Raw genomic sequence first — 21750 nt, forward strand, 5'->3', positions numbered from 1 at the left:
GTTGTTGGCAGCTACCGAGTGGTTAGGGAAGGAGATGACCAGTCATGTCAGACCTGTGGGGCACTTACTCACATTCCCATGTCACTAAAAATTATGCGATGGTGTCCACAGAACGTCCTTGGAGCTCTGTACTTGACTTCGGGAAATAGCTGTGTGGTGGACGTAACTACTGAGCCAACACACGCAGTTCAGTCCCGGCATGAGGAGTCTGGGTGGAGGGCTGCTGCCGCTGATGCCAGCGTCTCTATCAGGCTGTCCTGAGAGAACACCTCTTGTTCTGACACTGCAGTGTGAGATTCAGTGAGTGTGTGGTGCCGTGGAAGCATGGGCTAGGGTGTGGCAGTCACTTCTGCCAGTGTGCGATCCTAGGCTCTGGGTTGAGTTTACTGATGCAAGCTTGACTCTGAACCACCTAAATCTGATTTGAAAAGCTTCTAGGGTAGAAAACCTGAAGAAGAGCATCGTGTAGTCTCCTGCTTGCCCCGTGCAGGCCTTCCCTGGGCTGTGAGCGTGGCAAGCCCAGGCTGCCCCGTGCAGGCCTTCCCTGGGCTGTGAGCGTGGCAGGCCCAGGCTGCCCCGTGCAGGCCTTCCCTGGGCTGTGAGCGTGGCAGGCCCAGGCTGCCCCTTGTTAGGCCTTCCCTGGGCTGTGAGCGTGGCAGGCCCAGGCTGCCCCGTGCAGGCCTTCCCTGGGCTGTGAGCGTGGCAGGCCCAGGCTGCCCCGTGTTAGGCCTTCCCTGGGCTGTGAGCGTGGCAGGCCCAGGCTGCCCCGTGTTAGGCCTTCCCTGGGCTGTGAACGTGATAGCCCAGCTTGCCCCGTGTTAGGGTTGCATTGTGTGAGCGTGCCCAGTGGTGGGCACCATAGAAACAAGGGCACATTACAGCGGAGCAGTTCCCTTGTTGCAGGGACAGCTTCAGGCTGCTCAGTTCTTTGGAATGGCCTGTAACTGAGATACTACTTAGCTAGTATTAAGTGAATGCCTTCCTTGGTTGAGGCAGGATGTCATGTGTGTGTGTGTGTGAAGATGTATGTGCGTGCTCTAAGGACACGATGTGTGACAGAGATCTTTCCTCTGGTTCACTCTCCAGATGGACACCGCAGCCAGGGTATGAGCAGGCCAGTGTCAGGAGCCAGGGACTGCACCCGTGTCTCCCATGGGGCTGGGTTGAAAGACGGAAGCGTAAGGACTGTGCCACAGTGCCAGCCCCATGAGAGCATTTTCAAAAATTAGGTATTTAGAATCCAGCTAACTGCAGCAAGCAGCATGTGTAGTTGGAATCACATTGTGTGACTCAGTGCATGGGCACAGGTCCCGGCCAAGGGTGGTCTGCCTTGTGGGCTTCGTGTGACCACCGCGTAGGAGCACAAGTGGGTGGGTAGTGCAGTGGGAAGGGCTGGGCCTGCTTTGGGGTAGGCGTATCTTTTTGTCTTAGTGTCCTTTCTTAACTTTCACTGAACCCTCCAAGGAGGATGAATTTGCTTCAGAAGTCTCAAATACCCTGGCTTGCAACCACTCTGGCAATAATACAAATTTTTGAAGATTTATTTTATTTTTATTGGAAAGTTAGAGATACAGAGAAGAGGAGAGACAGAGAGGAAGATCTTCCGTCAGTTGATTCGCTTCCCAGGTGCTGCCATGACCGGAGCTGAGCCGATCCGAATCCAGGAGCATCTTCTAGGTCTCCCACGTGGGTGCATAGTCCCAAGGCCCCGGGCTGCGCTTGATTGCTTTCCCAGGCTACAAGCAGGGAGCTGGATGGGAAGCGGTGCCACCGGGATTAGAACCGGTGCCCATATGGGATCCTGGTGCATGCAAGGTGAGGACTTTAGCTTCTAGGCTACTGCACTGGGTCCTAATACAATTTTAAAAATACAGCCAGCAAAGTATGGGAAGTAATATTAACTGCAGAGCTCTGGAGTCTGACAGCACTGGGCAGTGTGTGGACCATGTTGGGACTTCTCTTGAGCTAGCTACCTCCAGCTGGCTGGAGTCTCTTGTTTTTCTGGCCTCATAGCTCCACACAGTGGCACAAGTATTTCTGGGAACTCACCTGGCCCCACTACCCAAGGACTCAGTTTTGGTGATGTCATCATAAGAAACGTGCTGAAGAACCGTGTGGTCAGTGAGACCCACAGAGTGCACTGAAAGCATCCTGAACTTGGACCTGACTGCAGGTCCCTTTGCTCTTGCCTGTCTGTGCTTGTCCTTGGTCCTGACCTGCTCGAGCCTCCTCCCTCTGGGACTGGTGGGGTGTGTGAGGGTGGGGTGGTGCAACAGAGCCTTGTGTTCCCCCTGAAGATAGTTGCAAAAGATTTCAGAAACTGGGTGAAGTTCTTAGAGGAATAATTGGAAACAGGGCTCTTGTGGGAATGCTAGACGTGCAGCTTTCAGGAATATGAGGCGTGTGGGCCCAGAGTGGCTATCCCTGCTCTGAGCGGCATGGGAGCTGTCCGAAGCTCTGGCTCGGCCCTGCCCAGTGGCAGGTGTTTAGGAGGGGACATTGGGAACTTGTATTGCTTGAACTCTAACTGGGGAGCACTGGGCCCGTGGAGGAGTGCACCTGGCTCGGAGGTGATTCTTCTCGGTTGTATTTGTAGAAGGTGAGAGCATGCGAGCAGAAGGATGTGAAGCTGCTTGCCGACTCGTCCTTAAAGGGGATTCTTCGTGCTGTCTCGGTGCCCGTGGCGTCTGGAGCTCATAGGCAGGAGAGCAGGAGCGGAAGCTGCAGGGCCAGCTGCTGTTGACCAGTGGCTGCCACAGCAGCTCCCTTGGAGCTGGCCCTGATGGAATATGTCCAGTGTTTCTGCTGATCCCAGCCCTGCACTCTCTGCCCAGGAAGTCCTCACCCAGGACTTGCTGACAGTGCACTTGACCGTTTCCGTTAGCCCCCTCCAGTCCCTCTCCCCTACTGAGGATAGAAGAGATAGGTCCGTAACATTCTGTTGTGTGGGATCAGCTGTGTGCCTGTGCTGTGCTGGGCTGCCTTCTGATGCAGACTGCTGGGGGCCGTGGCTGGACCCTGGGCCACGGTGCGGGCGGATGCATGTCAAGCTGGGGTCCCACCTCTGCTGCGCCTCCTTCCCAGCTGGTGGCATCCTAGTTGCATACTCTTCTTCTGCCCGACTTCCTTGTGCTGCGTTGTGCGTTGCTGCCTGCCGCCAGTTTGCAGTGTTGTGTCCCTGTTCTGCAATTCCGCAAGCAGTCAGGCACCAGGAAGAGAAGGCAAGTCGCCAGAGGCCTAGGCAGGGCAATACGATGGCAGGAGCCAACCCCATCCCAGAAAAGCATGTAGGGAGAAGCAGAGTAGAGAAGCAGAGCCGATGCCCAGCTCATGGAGCCCCGAGAAGAGGTCTCCGTGCTGCCGCCCTGGCAGTGCCTTGGGCTGGCAGTGAGTGGAGCTCTGCTGACGTGCGTGGCTAAGGGCTTGCCATGTTGACAGCATTGTGCCTTGGAAAAGGGAGGAGGAGTTGGGCTTCCCTTTCCAGTTCCAGAAAGTGGTTCATTGTTTTTGCTGTAGACGAGTGCCTGTCTGTCACTGTGGTCTCCCTGATGAGGAGGCTCTGGCTCTGCTCCCCGTCAGGCCCGGGGAGGCCTGCTCCCCCCGACCAGGAACAGGACTCGCCATTGGGCTCTCCTCCCCGTCAGACCCGGGGAGGGCTGCCTCCCCCCCCCCCCCCCCCCCGACCTGAGACCGCTTTCTGCTCGAGTCAGGAACAGGACTTGCCATCCTGCTGTTCCAATGTGGAGCTCGAACCGGCTGCTGCTGGACTGAACCTGTAGAAGGGGTTAGCTGCAGGATTGCTGCGTGTTCTCCACTTGCCCTCCTCTGTCCTGGGTTCGCCCTCCTGGCAGGCCCCTCCCAGCCCCTGGGAAGCTGGCAGCGCCTGAGGGACACGTGGGCTGTTGGAGTCACACTGGGAGCTGGTGCTGCGGGTTGTTCTTCATTGGGGACTGGGACTGCCACTCCGCTTGGGCTCAGCCGACAGCGGACCTGTGTTCCTGTCGTGGAGGTGTCTGTAAGCACAGCTCAGAAGGGGTAAGCACAATCTCCGAGTCCTCTTGCTGTTTTTGTTTTTTTTTTGAAAGTCATTTACAGAGAAGAAAAACAGGAAAAGAGCTGTCCACTGGTTCACTCCCTAAATGGCCGCAATGGCCAGAGCTGAGCTGATCCGCAGCCAGGAGCCAGGAGCTTCTTCTGGGTCTCTCATGCAGGTGCAGAGTCCCAGGCCTTGGGCCGTTCTCGACTGCTTTGCCAGACCACAAGCAGGGAACTGGAAGGGAACTGGAGCAGCCAGGACACAAACCAGTGCCCATATGTGATTCTGTCGCATGCAAGGCGAGGACTTTATCCACTAGCCTACTGTGCCAGGCCCCGCCTTGCTGTTTTTAACTTAAGACTTGATCTAACAGCAATCATGTGACAGGCAACGTGAAGGTAGCTCGGTATAACAAATGGCTTTGAGCCATCTCTCCCTTTAAGGGTGGTTTGTTCTCTAGCTGGAAGGATGTGAATATGGGAGGATGGCAGAGAGTCTCACTGTGGGGCTGGGACACAAAATTAGAATGAAACCTGGGCCTTTCCCAGACCCTGTGAGTTCTTTCTGTGGAAATGGTGACCCAGGCCATCCAGGTCTGGTGGCAGTTGTTTCTAGAACAACTAACTCCAGAGTTCATCCTCAGAGTGAGGAAGATGGTAGTGGACGGTTCTGGGTGTTTTTTTATGGTTGGAGTGAGTGGGCTAGGTGTTTGGCGCAGCAGGTATAGCTGCCTATGAGTCCTGGAGCCCCAGCTTCCTGGCAGCTGCAGCCCTGGCGAGGCAGTGGCGAGGGCTCCAGCGCTCGGCTGCCTCCACCCTTGGCACTGAGCTCCAGCTCCTGGCCCCGCCCTAACTGCTGCATCTTAGGGGAAGTGAGCCAGGAGGTGGGAACTCGGCCTTGGTGTGTCTTGAATAAATAAGTAGACAAATACAATTAGAAAAAATTAAAAACCTTTACAGAAGAAAGAAGAGGACTAGTTCAGTCTTCTTCCTCCATTAAGGATTACATCATGTCATCAGCCAGTTCAGTCTGGCAGAGGGGCGGTAATTGCACAAACACAGATGAAGTGAGAGCTGCCTTTTGTGTAGCCACAGATCTCTCATATTTAGAGTCGTACACTCACTCAGGGACTTGTCTGCGCTGGGGCTGTCTTGAGTGCAGTGGACAGGACTTCAAATATTGGCATTCATTTTCACAAAATAAAACTTTATTTGGGAAAAGCCTTTTAAAATAAAGAAATAATAGTTAAAGCATTTTACAAGTGTGTATCATTAACTTTAAGCTTAAAAAGGAGGCCTTTTATCCCTGAGGCACTTGTGATGTGATGACCACAAGGAGATGCTGAATTGAGTAACCACTTGGCTGGCACAGAGAAAGCTATGTTCAGAGGGTGTGCAGTGCTTCAGCCTGCCATGCCTTAGCAGCAGGGGAGTGTGTGTGTGTGTGTGTGTGTGTGTAGAGCTTCTTCACAGTGTTGCCGTGTGTGTGTGTGTAGAGCTTCTTCAGTGTTGCCGTGTGTGTGTAGAGCTTCTTCACAGTGTTGCCGTGTGTGTGTGTGTGTAGAGCTTCCTGACAGCGTTGCCGTGTGTGTATAGCTTCTTCACAATGTTGCCGTGTGTGTGTGTGTGTGTGTGTGTAGAGCTTCCTCACAGTGTTGCCGTGTGTGTGTGTATAGCTTCTTCACAGTGTTGCTGTGTGTGTGTGTGTGTATGTGTGTGTAGAGCTTCTTCACAGTGATGTGTGTGTGTGTGTAGAGCTTCCTCACAGCGTTGCTTTCCCCAGCAGTGCAGACCATCCTGGCACTCACTGAGCATGTCTGCTCTGGAGGACTTTGGACAGTGACAGAGAAGAGGTGGGATCTCAGCAGCTTCTCCCCTCAAGGGTTTTTTCTGTTTTTGTTTTTTTGCTTGCGAGGCTGGAGTGTACTATTAAAATACTGTGCATTTGGCAGGTTTTGCCAAATTGTGTTCTTGCTGGCTCTGTCATTAGGGCTGTCATTGACAGAGTCCTTTGGGCCCTGCTCCCTCCTGGGGACTTGGGCTCCTGAAATAATAATTAGAAAATGTTTTAACATGTTAATTTGAGAGATGTAGAGGTAAGAAAGAGAAAGGTAACATTTGCTGCCTAGGATCTGGGCCAGGACCAAAGCGCAGAACCAAAAAGTCCTCTGTGCTTCCCCTGTTGGTGACAGGAGCCCAAGTACAGGAGCCTTCATACCTCCTATGCTGGTGACAGGAGCCCAAGTACAGGAGCCTTCACACCTCCCCTGCTGGTGACAGGAGCCCAAGTACGGGAGCCTTCACACCTCCCCTGCTGGTGACAGGAGCCCAAGTACAGGAGCCTTCACACCTCCCCTGCTGGTGACAGGAGCCCAAGTACAGGAGCCTTCACACCTCCCCTGCTGGTGACAGGAGCCCAAGTACAGGAGCCTTCACACCTCCTATGCTGGTGACAGGAGCCCAAGTACAGGAGCCGTCACACTTGCTCCCAGGTCTGCACTGCTGAGGGGCTGCGAGCAGGGGCTGTATCCAGGACTGGGGCACCAGGGCCTGTAGTAGGGGACGAAGCTGTCTTAACTCCGGGTGAAATGCTTGCTCTCCCAAGCATTGTTTTCTTTGCAGTAACTACCAGGTTTAACTTAAGCACTCATACCCCTGTGCTATCTCCTGGAATTCTTGCTTCCTTGTACTCAGGTTCCTGCATCCATGTGGTTCCTGCACCCACATGGCTCCTGGACACACGTAGCTCCTGTACCCACGTGGCTCTGGGCTCCTAGACTAACGTGGCTCCTGTACCCATGTGGTTCCTGGGCTCCTGGACACATGTGGCTCATGTACCCACATGGCTCCTGCATCCACATGGCTCCTGGGCTGTTGCACACACGTGGCTCATGGCTCCTGGGCACACGTGGCTGCTGCATCCACATGGCTCCTGGGCTGCTGCACACATGTGGCTCATGGCTCCTCGGCACACGTGGCTCCTGCATCCACATGGCTCCTGCACTTACGTGGCTCCTTTACCCACATGGCTCCTGCATCCACATGGCTCCTGGGCTCCTAGACACATGTGGATCCTGACCCACGAGGCTCCTGGATCCACATGGCTCCTGGCTCCTGGACACGTGGCTCCTGCACCCATGTGGCTCCTGGGCTCCTGAACACATGTGGCTCCTGCACCCACGTGGCTCCTGGGCTCCTGGACACGTGGCGCCTGACCCACGTGGCTCCTGCACCCATGTGGCTCCTGGGCTCCTGGACACACCTGGTCCTGCACCCACGTGGCTCCTGCACCCACGTGGATCCTGGGCTCCTGGACGCATGTGGTTCCTGTACCCACGTGGCTCCTGCATCCGCATGGCTCCTGGGTTCAGCCTGGACACACGTGACTCATGGCTCCTGGGCACTCATGGCTCCTGTACCCACATGGCTCCTACATCCATGTGGTTCCTGGGCTCCTAAACACGTGGCTCCTGAACACATGTGGCTCCTGAGCACCCACATGGCTCCTGGGTTCCTGGACACATGTGGCTCTTGCAACCACGTGGCTCCTGCATCCATATGGCTTCTGGGCTCCTTGACACATGTGGCTCCTGCACCCACATGGCTCCTCGGCTCCTGGATGCAGGTGGTTCTGCACCCACGTGGCTCCTATACCCACGTGGCTCCTGGGCGCCTAAGTGCATGTGGCTCCTGCACCCACGTGGCTCCTGCACCCACATGGCTCCTGGGCTCCTAGACACACGTTGCTCCTGAACACACGTGGCTCCTGCACCCACATGGCTCCTGGGCTCCTGGACATACGTGGCTCCTGAGCACCCACATGGCTCCTGGGCTCCTGGACTCATGTGGCTCCTGCACCCACATGGCAGCTGGGCACACGTGGCTCCTGCATCCACGTGGCTCCTGGGCTCCTGGACGCATGTGGCTCTTGTACCCACGTGGCTTCTGCACCCACATGGCTCCTGGGTTCAGCCTTGTCCAGCCACAGCCACTAGGTAGTGAACCAGTGAGTGCAAGTTCTCTGTCTTCCCCCCCCCACCACACCCTTTCAAAGAAATACAGTGAATCTTTAAAAATATAGTTTTAGCTCTGCTCTTATCACCCAGCCTACTGTGGTGTTTGGTTTTGTTTCTGTGGAGGTAAATGAGCCTTGGTCTGACTTAGGTGTATGCTTCTGCGTTCGGTCTGCTGTAGGGAGGATTGTTGTTTCCTCGAAGTACGTAAAGAAAATCAGCCTGGGTTAGGTAGATGCTTGAAAAAAAGACTTTACTACTACTATTCCTCTAGTACTCTTATTTGATACTAGATGAAAATTGACAGGTGCCAAGTTCTTGAATGTCTGTGGTGTGGACCTGAAATGACAGTGTGAACTTTTTGTGCTCTGCTGCGACAAAGCGTTCTGACCTGCTGTGGGCTCTGGGAACTTTCGCTCAAGGATGATCTTGTGGTAACATTGTGTTTTGGTCATTTGAAAGATGCTAATGTACTGAGTAATACAACTCTTGCAAATGTTGAAGGTTTTTTTCTGCACCACCAAACATCACATATGTAGCTATAAAGACTGAGAAACTGCCAGGTGTTCTAAAATTCGCACTTTTGTGTGGAAATCTCACTGTCGTCATCAGCAATAATCCTGCGCCTGTTCCCTTTTGAGGCAGCTCTACTGGTTCACTCCTAAGAACACCCTAGGTTCTGCTTAACTGTTGCCTTCAGTTCTTGTTTCAGGTCAGAGTGTTGTTTTAAGGAAAGTGCTGTTAGCTCAGCTCGTGGCCAGCTCGTGGACAGCTCGTGGCCAGCGCACGGTTGATTTTGCTCCAGACTGCGCTGCTCCCGTGGGCAGCAGGCCATGGAGCGTTCAGAAGGTGGAGGCATTGTCACTGAGATTTGGCCTCACAGCTCCAGCAGGGACATTGTTTTTTTTAAGATTTATTTTTATTTGAAAGGCTGAGTTACAGAGGGAAAGACAGAGCGATCTTTGATCTGATGGCTCACCCTCCAAGTGGACATAGTAGCCAGGGCTGGGCCATGCAAAGCCAAGAGCTTCTGAAGCACAGACATGGGTGCAGGGCCCACGCATCTGGGGCATCCTCTTGCTTTTCTGGGCCACTCTCAGGGATTGGAAGTAACGCCCAGGGTTGCAGACGGCAGCATAGGCCTCTGTGCCCGAGCACTGACCCCTGGCAAGGACTTGTGAGAGGGGCGGTGGACAGCAGGATGAGTGCAGCGTCCCTCACCTGCTGCGGCCCTGATGTGTGCTGTGGCTTGACCACTGAGATGCCAGGGCGACACAAAGAGCAAGTGACATGTTGGCGTGGCTGTGAGGCCATGTCTGACTGACCTCCCGGTGGCCTGGGAAAGTCTCAGACACACTTTGAGCACTCGATGAAACAACTCTTTTGTTTCATCTTTGTGAGCTGAGGTTGCTAGTACAGGTGCACCCTCAGTCTGTGACGGCCACTCCAGATGCATCCAGCTGTGCTTGTCCATCAGGGCTTGCTCACTGGCGCCTCTGCTTGAGCTGGGGCCTCGGAGCCCTTCTCAGGCTGCTGCTCAACCCCCCAGTGCGGCCCACTGGGCACACCACCTCCTGTTGATGCCTGCTGTGCCACTCAGAGCGCCCATTGTCCAGTTAGTGGATGGAGAGTGCGCTGCTCACAGAGCAGTATGGGCAGAACCCTAGCCTGGCATCCTCCGGTCACTTCATGGTGTGTGTGCTTCAGGCAGCGTGACCCAAGTGCGTTACACCCTGCTTTCCTCAGCTTCTCTCCTCAGACACTGATACCCTAAGTAGTTCCCACTGTTTGGAAATCCCGTGTCCTGTTTCCATAGCAGTTGTTTGGAAGCTTTAAGTTTAGCTGAAGTAACTGATGTAATCACCGTGGTGGACATTGCTGTTGCAAAGCAGGTGCAGAGTGACGCTCCCCTCTTATTGGCAGACTCTAGTGTGTGCATTTAGGGTTGAGTAGGGCCAGTGTGACGACTCAGATGGCTAGTCCTCTGTGCCTGCGAGTGCCAGCAACCCACCTGAGCACCGGTTCGTGTCCTGGCGGCTCCTCTTCCCATCCAGCTCCCTGCTTGTGGCCTGGGAAAGTAGCAGGGGAAAAAGTACAAAGGATTGAGTGAATAAGGGCCCTTAACCTTCTTGACGTGCGTGTAGAAGTCAGGCAACGATGTCTGCAGTCAAATGGAACATGTAAAAACTGTGTGCATTGGAGGCAAAGTCCTTGGAATTCTGACCCGGGAAAGCTCCACTGATGTGTGTTACAGATGCTTTGCTTGTTTGCAGCACACCTGTGTCCATCGCTGTAGCATCCACAGGGGAAGCTGAGGAGGGGTGGCCAGGGGGCTGCAGAGTAAGACGCTTGGTCCTGACTTTCTAATCAAAATAAAATAAGTTTAAAAAAATAGAAATAGTGATAGAAATAATGTAGCTACTGACCCTGTACGGTACTTGTGCCCTAAGCGTTAGGCACATATTTTATCTGTGTGAATTCATCCTTTCCCCACGACAGGGTTGTTACTGTTTGTCATGATTTGGGCTCGCATTTTGCAGGTGTAGCACTCAGAAAGGCTCCAGCTTACTCCAGACAGGTGGACGGAAGTCAGCGAGCCCTGGACCTCCCTCCGCTGCCCGTGTGCCTGTGCTCCGAGCAGGGCTGAGGACAAGCGCACCTCTGCTCTGTGCCATATGCTGTGATCGCGCTTCCCAGACGAACGCCCACAAGCTCGTCTTGGATGCAGTTACAGTGACCTTACTTGGAATTTCCAAAACCTTACCATCCACATTCGACCTGAATTAAGTGATCAAGACAGAACTGCATGCTTGTCTCTGAGCAGTGCCAGGGCTCTTGCTCGGTGCTGTAATTGCCAAGGTTAGCCTTCCTACAGTATGGAAAAGTGGCTTTCCTCCTCCCCCTTCGTTGGCGAGTGTTTTGGGAAGCATGACTGTCTCAGGGCGTCGGCCTGGAGGATGCGCCGGTCTCCCTTGGGAAGTTGAGTCATACCAGGCTCTTCTGAGTGGCTCTGCTGCAGGCCTTTGCCCTGCCTAGAAAAATAAGTCACATCATTTCCTAAAGCAAAACTGGCTCCTTTTATGTGCCAGTCGCAGTTCTGTGGTTAGGTTATTTTGAACAAACGTGTTCATGACTGGCCAGGAACTTTAGATGCCATACCCTATGTATGTGAAGTTACATTTGGATCTGCTTGCTGGAGAGGCTGCTTCCATGGGCCTTGGTCACCTTGCCCCCAGAGCTGCCCGGTGCTGCCCTGTGCTCGTGTCGAGCTGGTTGCCTTAAGAGCCCAGAATGTTTCATGATTTTTTTCCCTTTCCTGACACCATATAGAGCAACTGTCAGGTACCCAGGTGTTTGTTGAGTTGAGGAATAAATTAGTTAGTATGTCCTGGTTTGCTGCCAGCTGACCACCCTGTGCCCCTGGTGTGGACAGAATCCCTCTAGGAAATTCTGGCTGGCGAGTGTGCCAGTCTTGTTCTTGCCCCGCTCGCCCCGCTTGCCAGGGGGCAGTTGTCCTGATGTCCTTGGATGGTCATCTGGAAAGGAAGTTTGTTCTTGGTTCTTGCTGTCTTTTCCCATTCATTGTGAAGATGTACTTCACTTACCCCACCCCCCTTTTCTCAGGGAGCAGTGGTCTGTGTCCTTCATCGCCCACACCGGACACTGGACACAGGGCCGGAGTTCCTCTGCTCTGTGGCTGGGTCTCTTGGGCACACTTGACTGTGTGAAAGGACAGTCCTGCGGGTGGCTAGTGGCTCATGTCAAGTTCATGGCTCTTGTTCCCAGTCAGTGCTGTATTTCTCAGAGTGCCGTCCTGCAGCGCCTCTGAAACTTAGGTACTCTGCCTACAGTGCCTCTGAAACTTAGGCACTCTGCCTACAGCGCCTCTGAAACTTAGGCACTCTGTCCACAGGAAAAGTGTCTTGGGGGAAAACCAGACAGTTGAGTACCGACTTTCCGAAAGACAGGACGTCACTCTTCTGGGACCACTCTCAGGTCCTGCCCCTGAGAGAGTAGCAGAAGGAGGCTCAGAAGTTTGGACCCCTGCCCTCTGTGGGCTCCTGTCTCCTGCCTGGCCCAGCTGTTGTGGTCCCTTGGCCTAAATCAGCAGATGGAAGATCATTTTGTCTTTTGCCTCTTTCACTGTGCCTTTCAAGTAAGTGAAATGATAGATTCCTTAAATCCAGCTTTTTGGTGCGTCACAGCTGTCCCCAAGTTGTCCTCTCCAAGACCTACCAGACGTGTGTGACAAAACCCAGGTCTGTCTCCTTGAGGCTGATGGTGTTGGCCACTGTTTATTTTCCCTGCAGTGCTTTGTGCTTCCCACCCTGATCCCACATCTGTGCCTTGGTCCAGCTCTGGCCTTGTGCTGCTCCCCGTAGCTCCCACGGCCCAGGGTCACTGTGTACTCTGTTGCACCTGCCGGGACAGCGGCCACCTCCCTTCCATCCTCCAGTGCCTGTGTCTGACCCAGCTGCTGGGGCATTTTGGGAGAAATCTACAGTTGATACACATGTGCACAGGACATGAACTCCTATGGCTTTGGTATTTCATGGTGGAGTTATGTGGAGAGAGCATTTCCTCGGCATCCATGTCTTTGGGAACAAAGGACAGTGACCGTGTTGAAAGCTGCTTTACTCACAATTTTACAGGTGCAGGCTCTATGCGTTAGTAAGATTTGGACACTTGAGAAGCAGTTCGGGCGCTTCCAGCCACGTGCTCTTCAGGTTGCTTCCTGCCCAGGCCGAGTGCATGTACATTCCCTTCCCCTCCTCGGAGCCTCTGTGTGTGAGTCAGCGTGGGGGCGGCGGAGCCATGCTGAAGACCTAGCCGGAGCCTGGAGAAACCCTGCCGCTCTACTGTGGCTCTCTCCTCGCGGACCCACGCCCACAGGTGTCTTGTTTGAAGCAGAGAGGCGTTGCTCTCAGTACCAACAAAATGCCTCAGCTACGTTCTGTTAGACCCAGGCCCTGATTAAATAGGTCTCAGGATGACTGGGGAGATTCCTGAGACCACCGCTGCATGGAAAGGGCTGGCTGAGGAAGCCTTTCCTGTCCCCATCCTGTGTCTGGAGTGCAGGTGGGAGCTGGCATGTGAGTGCTGTGCCCTGCGCACGGGTTGAGAGGGTGTGTCTGCTGGTGCTTTCCTGGGCTCACCCCATCCAGGTCCCCCAGCGGCCAGCAGGTGCTGGAGACCACACAGTGCTGAAGCCCGGCCGCTACGAGAGCCCTGTGTTTTTCTTGTTGTGGAGGGTGAGTCCAGAGATTCAGAGTAGTTCCTGGTCACTTGCTCAGAACGGCCCCCAGTTTTCACACTGTCCCTGTGTCCCCCTACTCTCTAGCATGTCACTAGTTGCTGGAGTTGGAGGAGCAGTAGACGGCACTTTGTCCCAGGTCTTTGTCCTCTGTCTGAGTGTGGGTCCTAAGCACATGCAGCAGGCAGGGTCCTGCTCAGAGCTCGTGTGGCCTCTGCTTCCGCAGGGCTGCTGTGACCCAGTGCTCCGTACTGGGAAAGCCAAACTGTGTGGCTGTTGGGCCTCATCCTTCAGCCGGGAAAAGGATTGCTTCACTGTGTAGAATGTTCCGGAAGCCTGTAGGATGCTCCAGCCGACGCTGGCTTTTGTGGAACAGGAGCCGCTTGCTTCTCAGGGAGGAGGAGGCAGAGGATGTTAAAGGGTGGTCCAGGGGTCCTGCAGATAACCGCTGCCAGGAGTGATGGTGACCCCAGACTAAAGGAAACCCGGACCTGCTTTCCTGCCCAGCTCTGCTTTGGTAGGAAGTGCTTGGTTGCTGTGTTTCAAAATCGTAGCGTCTGTGACTGCAGATGGTTTTGATAAAAATTTGGACTTGCCACCTCAGCAGCAAACACGCAGGCCTGCCAATTCTGCCTGCCCTTGGCTGGGGGTGCTGAGCAGATCCCGAGGGAAGAAGGCAGACACCCCGAGACTGCCCTCCAGCTCTGCATTGTCCGGCAGAAGGGCTGGGCAGCCTGCTTGCTGAGCAGCACCAGAGGCAGGAGGAGAGTGGTCAATCCATATGTCTCAAATAGTGATGTGGCTGTTGCCGAAAATCAGATTATTCTAGAACAGGTTTCCCTCTAATTTTATAATCTTCCTGAAGGCAGAGGCCTTGTTATTTGTTTCCTGCCCTGCAGGGTCCTGTGTCTGCTCAATTGATATGGATGAGCTTTGTGGAAGCTGGGATGAAGGGCCCTGTCCCTGTAGAGAGACCGGGTCCCCTGGGGCCGGGGACATGTTAGATCCCATTAGAAGGTGGGGGTGGCGTTGGCAAGGGTCGTGTTAGATCCCATTTAGAAGGTGGGCTTGGGGCCCCTGGGGCAGTGGACATGTTAGATCCCATTGAGAAGGTGGGCCAGGTGGAGCAGACCCCTCTGAGGACAGGGGTGGCAGTGCTGTGTCCAGGGGGAAGGAGAGAGAGCCCTGAGTTATCCTTAGCCTACAGGGTCTTCTGCGGTGCCTCCTGGGTGCAGAGCCTAGAAGTGTTTGTAACTCCCTGGCTGGATTCCCACATCAGGAAGCCTGAATAAGACTTCTGTTTACAACTTGCCATCTCTGTTTGTCCTGCTGTCCAGCCTCCTCACTCTGAAAGCCGCATCTGCCTCCCTCTACACGCTGGTGACATCACGTTGGGGCTCACTGGCTGCCGGGAAGGGAGGGCATCATTACCCCCCCCCCTGCCTTGTCTAGGGCTAATTCGCGCAGGGTGGCATCAGGAGGTGCAGAGTGGGCTGAGGCCGCGGCTGGGGGTGTTGGCAGGTCAGCAGGCCGTGCTGGCCACCCGGCCCTTCTCCCTGGCCCTTGCTGTCAGCTGTGTTTGCAGGGCAGCAGGACCGTCTTCCTCCGTGCTGCTGGGGCAGACCCCTGTGTGCACATGTCCTGGGCTCATAGTATTAACTCTGGGCAACTTGTTGAAAGAGAAAAAGCATTTTTAACCCTTCCTTTTGAACCTTTACCCACTGCTTTGGCTGCTTCTTCCCTCAGTCCCTCTTTTCCCCTCACGCCTGAAGTGAGAGCACATCTTCTGTGGTCTGTGGTGGGGGCTGGAGGGGCCGCGTGCCTGACAGAACCGCCCAGTGACTCACAGCGCCGTGTCATGCACAGCGGTGCTCAGGCACACGCTCCTCTCGTCGTCTTTGAAGTGCTGCCGGCCTCCCCACTTGGATTCCCTGGCAGACACTTTTTGTAACTTCTTCCAGGAAGGTCAGGGCATAGCCCTGCAATAGCTGGCTGGCATTTTTCTATTGGTGAGTCCGTGGCTTGTGTGTGACAGACAGAAGCAGGGTTTCTGTGTGCACAAGCAGATGCTGTGCTGCACACGCTGTGCTCTGGGGTCACACCCTCTGGCTTTATTAGCCACTCGGCTGGGCCCTGTAGATGGTCTGCCGGCCTTTTCCCAGGGGCTGTGTGGGGAGGAGGAGCGGGAGGCGGCGGCTGGGAAGGGAAGCCTTGTTTTCCTCCTCTCCTCCTGTGAATCATGTTCCCACCACTGCAGTTAGGTTCTCAGCTCTCCAAGGCTGCGGCCCAGCAGAAAGGGCGAGTCGCTGACGTTGTTCCAGAGGGGGAAGGGGGGCTGCTGGGCGGGCTGGCCGGGCGCTCCCCGAGCCGGAGCTGTCCTCCCTTCTGCTGGATGGGCTGGGCGGGCTGGCCGGGCGCTCCCCGAGCCGGAGCTGTCCTCCCTTCTGCTGGACGGGCTGGCCAGGCGCCCCACGAGCCGGAGTTTCCTCCCTTCTGCTCTGCTGTCCTTGGATATTTGCAGCTTCAGTCGAAGCCCAGCTGCTGGTGAGCAGGAAACGACTCCAGGACTCCACCTTGCAGGACGTCTCCACCTCTCCCCAGCCTCTTTATGATTCTGGAAGGAAAAATTGGCTTTCTTGCCTTTTGTTTTCCCCCAAATAAGAGAACTTAGCACATTTTTTCTTGGGATTTCTTTGAAGTAGAATCGTCTTTCTCCTCTTCCTGCCAAGTGCAGACTGGAGGCGGCTGCGGCCTTGGGTTTCTTCCCCGTGTATGTCGGCCGCTGTGTTTGACCAGTTTGTTCTTCGCTTCTCGACGGGGTTTGTTGCCAGCATGGGAGTGGTGTGCACCGCTCGCTCGCTCAGGATCTGCGGCGGGTTTAGCATCTGTGGACACGGGTTCTTTCCATGGGGGTTGCAAGTCCCTCGTCTCACACCCTGAAGCTGCCAGAAAGCTCTTATTCAAGGGATTGGATCCTGCTTGGTCTCTGCTGCTGAGGTTGTGACCCCGAAAGGGTGTTCACACAGGGAAGTGTGAAAGGCGGAAGCCCCTGCTTGCCGTGAGAACTGCCCTGACAGGTACCCAGTGGTGCCCACCCTGCGTTTTGCCTCCTGGCCTCTGCTTTTGGGCAACATGTACGAGCGGCACAAGAGGCGCTACAGCTTGTGCGACATCTCCAGAGTGGACAGGACTGTGGACGTGGTGCTGCTGAAGGTAAGGGCCGTGCCTCGGTCTGCTGGAGTGCCAGCTGCTTGCCTTTGTGGGCTCCAGGGGCCGTCCGCCTCATCTTCCTGGTCACGAGTGAACGAATCTGCAGCTGCTGGCTGGGGTTGTGAGGGGGAGACACGGCATCTGGGCAGGGACTGGGAGGGAGGCCCACTTCCTGTTGGAGGAGACTTGTCGTGGACTCTGGGGTTCAGGTGGCCACCGTGTCCGCAGGGTGACCGAGGGAGAGAGCCCTCCCAGGGCTGCCTTTCCTGAGGGTCCTGACTCGGTCCTCCCCTGCCTCTCCCGTTCTGCTGGCCTCTGCCTTTTGTCTGGCTGTGCTCTGGCTGTTTCTCCACTCTCCTGGGGTAAGGCGGGCCCTCTGGGGAGGCCCTCTGGCCACCCTGATGTCTAAGGGGCAGAGCTGCCCTTGAGCTGGGTTGGAGTGGCTTCCCACTGGGGCCTCTTGCTGGGAGCTGCATGTCCCCCCCCACCCCAGTGTGCTCTGGGTGTACGAGTGGGCTGGGGCCTCTGGGAAGCTAATTGTTCGCAGGCGGCATGTCGGGATCCAGAACTGGGAAGGAGCCGCCAGCCGTGCAGATCGAGTCTGGGAATGTTAGACAACTCAGGAAGCACTTCTGAAAGTGCAGAGCTGCTGGCCGAGGCGGGAGCTGGGCGGAGTGCACCCCGCTGCCAGGAGCCTCAGCCTCGGAGTCAGGGCGGAGCAGCAGAGTGGGAGGACACAGTGGGGCTGTGGGATTGATTACACTCACTTCCTTAGGGTGAGTGAGGCTAGGCATGGGCTCAGAAGCCAGCCCCGGGCAGGGCAGTGGGAGGACAAGCGGTGCTGACACTTGCTGGCCTCACCTGATTGCAGTTGGTAACTTGGGGTTTTGTGCTTATTCCAAGATGACACTTGTTTGGTTTTTCTGACCCGTGATTCCTCCCTGAAATTACGGTGCTATCCTCATGGGATGGGTGCTACAGAGCTTGGCGGTTAGGACATGGGTTTGCAGGGTGATGAGCAAAACTCACTCTGTATATCACTTTGCACTTTCGAGCCCTCGCCCCTGGCTGGGCGCAGGTGGCCCTTGGTGTGCGGCCTGTCCTGCACCGTGATGAGGCGTAAGAGGAACCTCTGTGAGAACAGGCCGGGCTTTCCCCCACAAGGCTGCTGCTAATAAAGATACCTGCTTGTTTTGTTTGTCTGTTTTCCTGCCCACTACATGGAGGGAGGTTTTCCATGAAGAAAACCTTGCTGCTTGGAACAGGGTCGTTCATTGGAGTGAGCACTGGGCGTTCTGAAGACCCTCCTTGCTGTGTGAAGTGAGGGGAAGGCCTGTGCCTTCAGCTGGAGCCAGGTGTGGTGCTGGACCCAGGCGTGCCCAAGCAGAGAAGGGATACCGAGGAACTGTGTGAGAGGAACAGGAAGCAGTATTCAGAGGAGAGCTTAGAAGGACCCTCTGAGATGATGATCCTTAAGAGGGCCTTGCAGAAACTAGCAGAGGCTCGGGGCTCTGTGGTGACGGACAGACAGGTGCAGGCTGCAGGCAGGCTGGGGCCCGAGTGGCTTCCAGCTGCACAGGACCCAGCAGCGTGGTAGCCGTGCAGATGCCTTACCTCCGGTGGTGGACCAGGCCTGGGCACTGAATGTCCGCGGTCCTCCTCTAGTCCCTCTCCTGACTTCCCGTGTGATGGCGAGCAGGCAGCCCTGGGCTGCACTGAGTTCCGATGCGGCCCTTGGTCCTGCCCTCTGGCTGCCTCTGTTTTGAACTCTGGCATGTGCAACTTTATTCTTTCCCAGTGCAGACTGCTGATAGAAAGTGGCCTAGAAGTTTCCTTTCCCAGTGCAGGAGTTCTGCCGTGATGTTCTCTACAGAGATAAGAGACCTTGGCTGTTTGTGGAGAAGGCAGATTGTGAATAACTGTACACATTTCTCAGAAACGCTCTACTAAAGTGATCTGATCTTCACTACCGTTTTTTAGACATTATTTTTTATTTCTTTGCAAATCAGAGTGAGAGGGAGAGAGAGATTTTTGTCTTCCATGTGCTGGTTCACCCCTGACAGGCTGCAGTGGCCGAGATAGACCATGCTATAGCCAGGAGCTTCTTCTGGGTCTCCCACGTGGGCGCAGGTCCTGAGCACTTGGCCCTCCGGCAGCACCCATCCCAGGCACGAGTCGGCATGGGCGGGGAGCTGGAGCAGACACGAGCGGCAGGCTCCTGAACTGGTGTCCACACGGAGTGCTGCTTCGAGGCAGCGGCTGAGCCGGTAGTGGATCGACACTGGCCCCTCGCTCTGTTTTCCCTGCACACTTTGTGCAAACTCCTTGTACATGAGACATGTGCATCTGTCAGATGGTTTTTAGACATTTTCTGCTTCATTTTTTTTTATTAACAAATTACTCTTTAGTGTTCCTTAGTGATTTGGGCAAAATCATTTTGAATTTCAGTAATTTTGTTTTTTAAGATTTTACCTATTTTTATTTGAAAGGCAGTTTTACAGAGAGAAGGACACACACACACACCCCCCTTCCATCCACTGGTTCACTCCCCAGATAGCATACCCCGTGGCTCAGCCGATCTGGAGCTCTTCTGGTCTCCCACTGGTGTGCAGCGTCCCAAGGCTTTAGGGCATGCTCTGCTGCTTTCCTTGGAACCAGGTCACAAGTGGCGCAGCCAGGACACGAACTGGACCGCATGTGAGATGCCCGTACCATAGGCAGGAGACTAACCTTGAAAGCTACCATGCCAGCCTTGAATTTCAGTATTTTCTGGTTTTGTTTGGTTTTGTTTGTTTTAAATAGCTATGTTGAGTGTGTATGCCGTGACCCGTCATAGTGTTCTCCACCCATGCCTACCTCGGGGCCTTTGCTGTTTTATATAGAAGAGTCTGTCTTCTTTCATCCGTTTGTGAATTAACTCAGGCACTCAGACCACTAGTGCTAATTCCTTTGAAGAACTCTTTATCGACTTCAAGCTTTGGATCATACCCAACACGTTATATGAATTGTGTTTAATGCGCTGATTAAAAAAATAAGATTTATGTTATTTATTTGAGTTACAGAGAGGAGGGGAGAAGGAGAATCTTCCATTCTCTGGTTCACTCTCCAAATGGCCACAATGGCCCGGGCTGGGCCAGGTGGAAGCCAGGAGCCCAGAGCTGTTTCCTGTGTGGGTACCAGGCCCAAGCACTTAGCCACCTGTCGCTGTTTTCCCAGGCACATTAGCAGGGAGCTGGGATGGAACCAGGACTTGAACTGGTGCCCATATGGGATACTAGACTTGCAGGGCATCACAGGTAGGGGCTCAGCATGCTGTGCTACAATGCTGGCACAGACACTTTTGGTTTGAGAACAGAGATAGTGGGGGCGGTGCATGTCTGCAGCTCTGGACCTTCCCGGCGGGAGCAGCCTCAGAACCCACGGGCTGGGCTCAGCCTGCCTTCTGAACTCTGCTTGCTGTGCCAGTTGCGTGTGGTTGGCTCCAGGGTAGCTCTGCTGCACACCCTGAGCTGCCGCCTCAGAACAGCAGCCTGCTGCTGCATGCCACTGCCATCCTATGGTGTCCCCCAAAGACTCTGGAGCCTTGCGGTTCCCTGGTCCCCAGCTCAGGGAGCACCTCCCGTCTGGGTCCTCTGTCCCTGACAGTCTCTCATTCTGTTCCCCTGAGAACACGCGTGGCTGCTGGCGTTAGGACTGGTGGATCGTGAGTATGAAGCACAGGTTCAGCGTGCCCGCTTCATGCATGTGCTTCACAAAGCCAGTGCTGCCTTCTCCTTTTGGTAACGGAGGCCAGCTCCAGCCTGACCCAGCAGGGCAGCTAGGCATCCTGACAACTAACTGCTGGACCAGCCTAGGAGGAGGAAGGGGTCAGAATGTGGGGCTTCCTGCTGATGTGCACCCAGGGACCACCTCTGGCCCTGGGACCACCTCTCCTGCTTCAGTGCTCATGGAGACATGGCTCTTGGGTCCTGCTGCTGTCTCCAGAATGTTTTGTAGTTAGTGCTGGAGCGTGTTGGCTGAGTAATTAGAGGTTGTGCTTGCAGGAATGGCGGTGTGTGCGAAGGAAGACAGGCCCCTCCCCTTCTGTGCTTAGTGGCCACATGCCCACACTGGCCAAAGTGCAGGGTGGTTTGTCACCGCCTCTAGTGTTCTGTAAAAGCTTGTGTGCTGTAAGGAACTTGCCCCTTATCACCTAAGAGTCAGTAGGCCGAGGATGGAACTGTGTGGTTCCTGTCTCCTGCAGTACCTTGCCTAGGCGCTGGCTTCCTGAGAAGGAGGCAGAGCAAGAATGGGCTGTGGCTGGGAAGGAAGGCTGGGCCACAGGCTGCGCCGTCGGGATGTGGAAGCCCAGCTAGCTCCTTCCCTAAAGTGTGGGAAAGATCATGGGCCTGTTGGGGTCATCCCAGGCGGTCCCTCTGGGCTTCATGGCAGGAAGGGAAGTTCACCCGGCAGGTCTTCACTCGGAGGGCTTCCGAGGCGTGTTCTCTGTGCACTTGGGCTTTGGGAGTTCTGGGCACGTTGTCATGGAGACACCGTGATGAAAGAAAAGCAGTGGCCAGGTCTGTTTTTCAGCTAAAGAATCATAAATGTGATTAGGGCCAAAACCAGTTTTTGGTGACGTACCTCTCTCAGAGATGTTGATATTTAATGGCAGAATCTGCTTTTCACATTCCTGTTTGCCCAACAAAACTCCTGAATTCTCTTGGACTTTTCACTGGCCTATGCAGTCAGTTGCTTGTATTTTGTTTGTCTTTGAGAGATAAGGTGTAACCAGATCTTCCATTTCCTCTGAAACTCTCCTGCTGCTGAGGCTGCCTGGCTCAGGACTGCCAAGAAGGGCTTGCACAGCTCCTGAGGCCACATGCGGGCCTCGAGATCACAGCAGCGGTGTCCCCTCTTGGGGAACATGCGTAGGTGCTGGCCTCCACACCTTGGATTCCAGGTGTGTGGCCAGCTCTGTGGGAAACTCTGTGACCATGGTGCAGATGTATTGCTTTGGTTTTGTGAGTGAGAAAGAAATGTTGGAGCTGTTGCTGAGTAGAAGCCAAACGAGGGCAAGCTTCCCTTCTGTATCCGTGATTCTCAAGTGGAGTAAGAGGCGGGGAGAGGCTTTGATCTGGTTTCTGTCTTAAGCACAGATGAAGGTCATCTGGTGTTTGGACAGGATGTGGCTGAAAACACTGCTGCGGGTTTGCCATTCCCTCCACACTCGGTGTTGTGGTGTTTGTTCCCTGGTTC

The 21750-nt window shown here is 54.8% G+C and overlaps 1 protein-coding gene across 9 annotated transcripts in view; it reads left to right on the forward strand.

Moving 5' to 3' along the window:
* AKAP13 (A-kinase anchoring protein 13) overlaps window positions 1–21750 on the forward strand; it is a 119093-nt gene that overhangs the window by 8063 nt on the left and 89280 nt on the right. Inside the window, exon 1 of one of the 9 annotated variants that reach the window (XM_058666610.1) lies at window positions 15772–16515. The exons of 7 other annotated variants lie outside the window; for them this stretch is intronic. In XM_058666610.1, the coding sequence (XP_058522593.1) occupies window positions 16435–16515 (81 nt within the window). In that variant the 5' untranslated portion in view covers window positions 15772–16434. Of the gene's footprint in view, window positions 1–15771; window positions 16516–21750 lie in introns of those variants that run through there. One more of the 9 variants, XM_058666611.1, reaches the window with a different exon arrangement.

Source organism: Ochotona princeps, chromosome 6 (assembly GCF_030435755.1).
Source record: "Ochotona princeps isolate mOchPri1 chromosome 6, mOchPri1.hap1, whole genome shotgun sequence".
NCBI lineage: Eukaryota > Metazoa > Chordata > Mammalia > Lagomorpha > Ochotonidae > Ochotona > Ochotona princeps.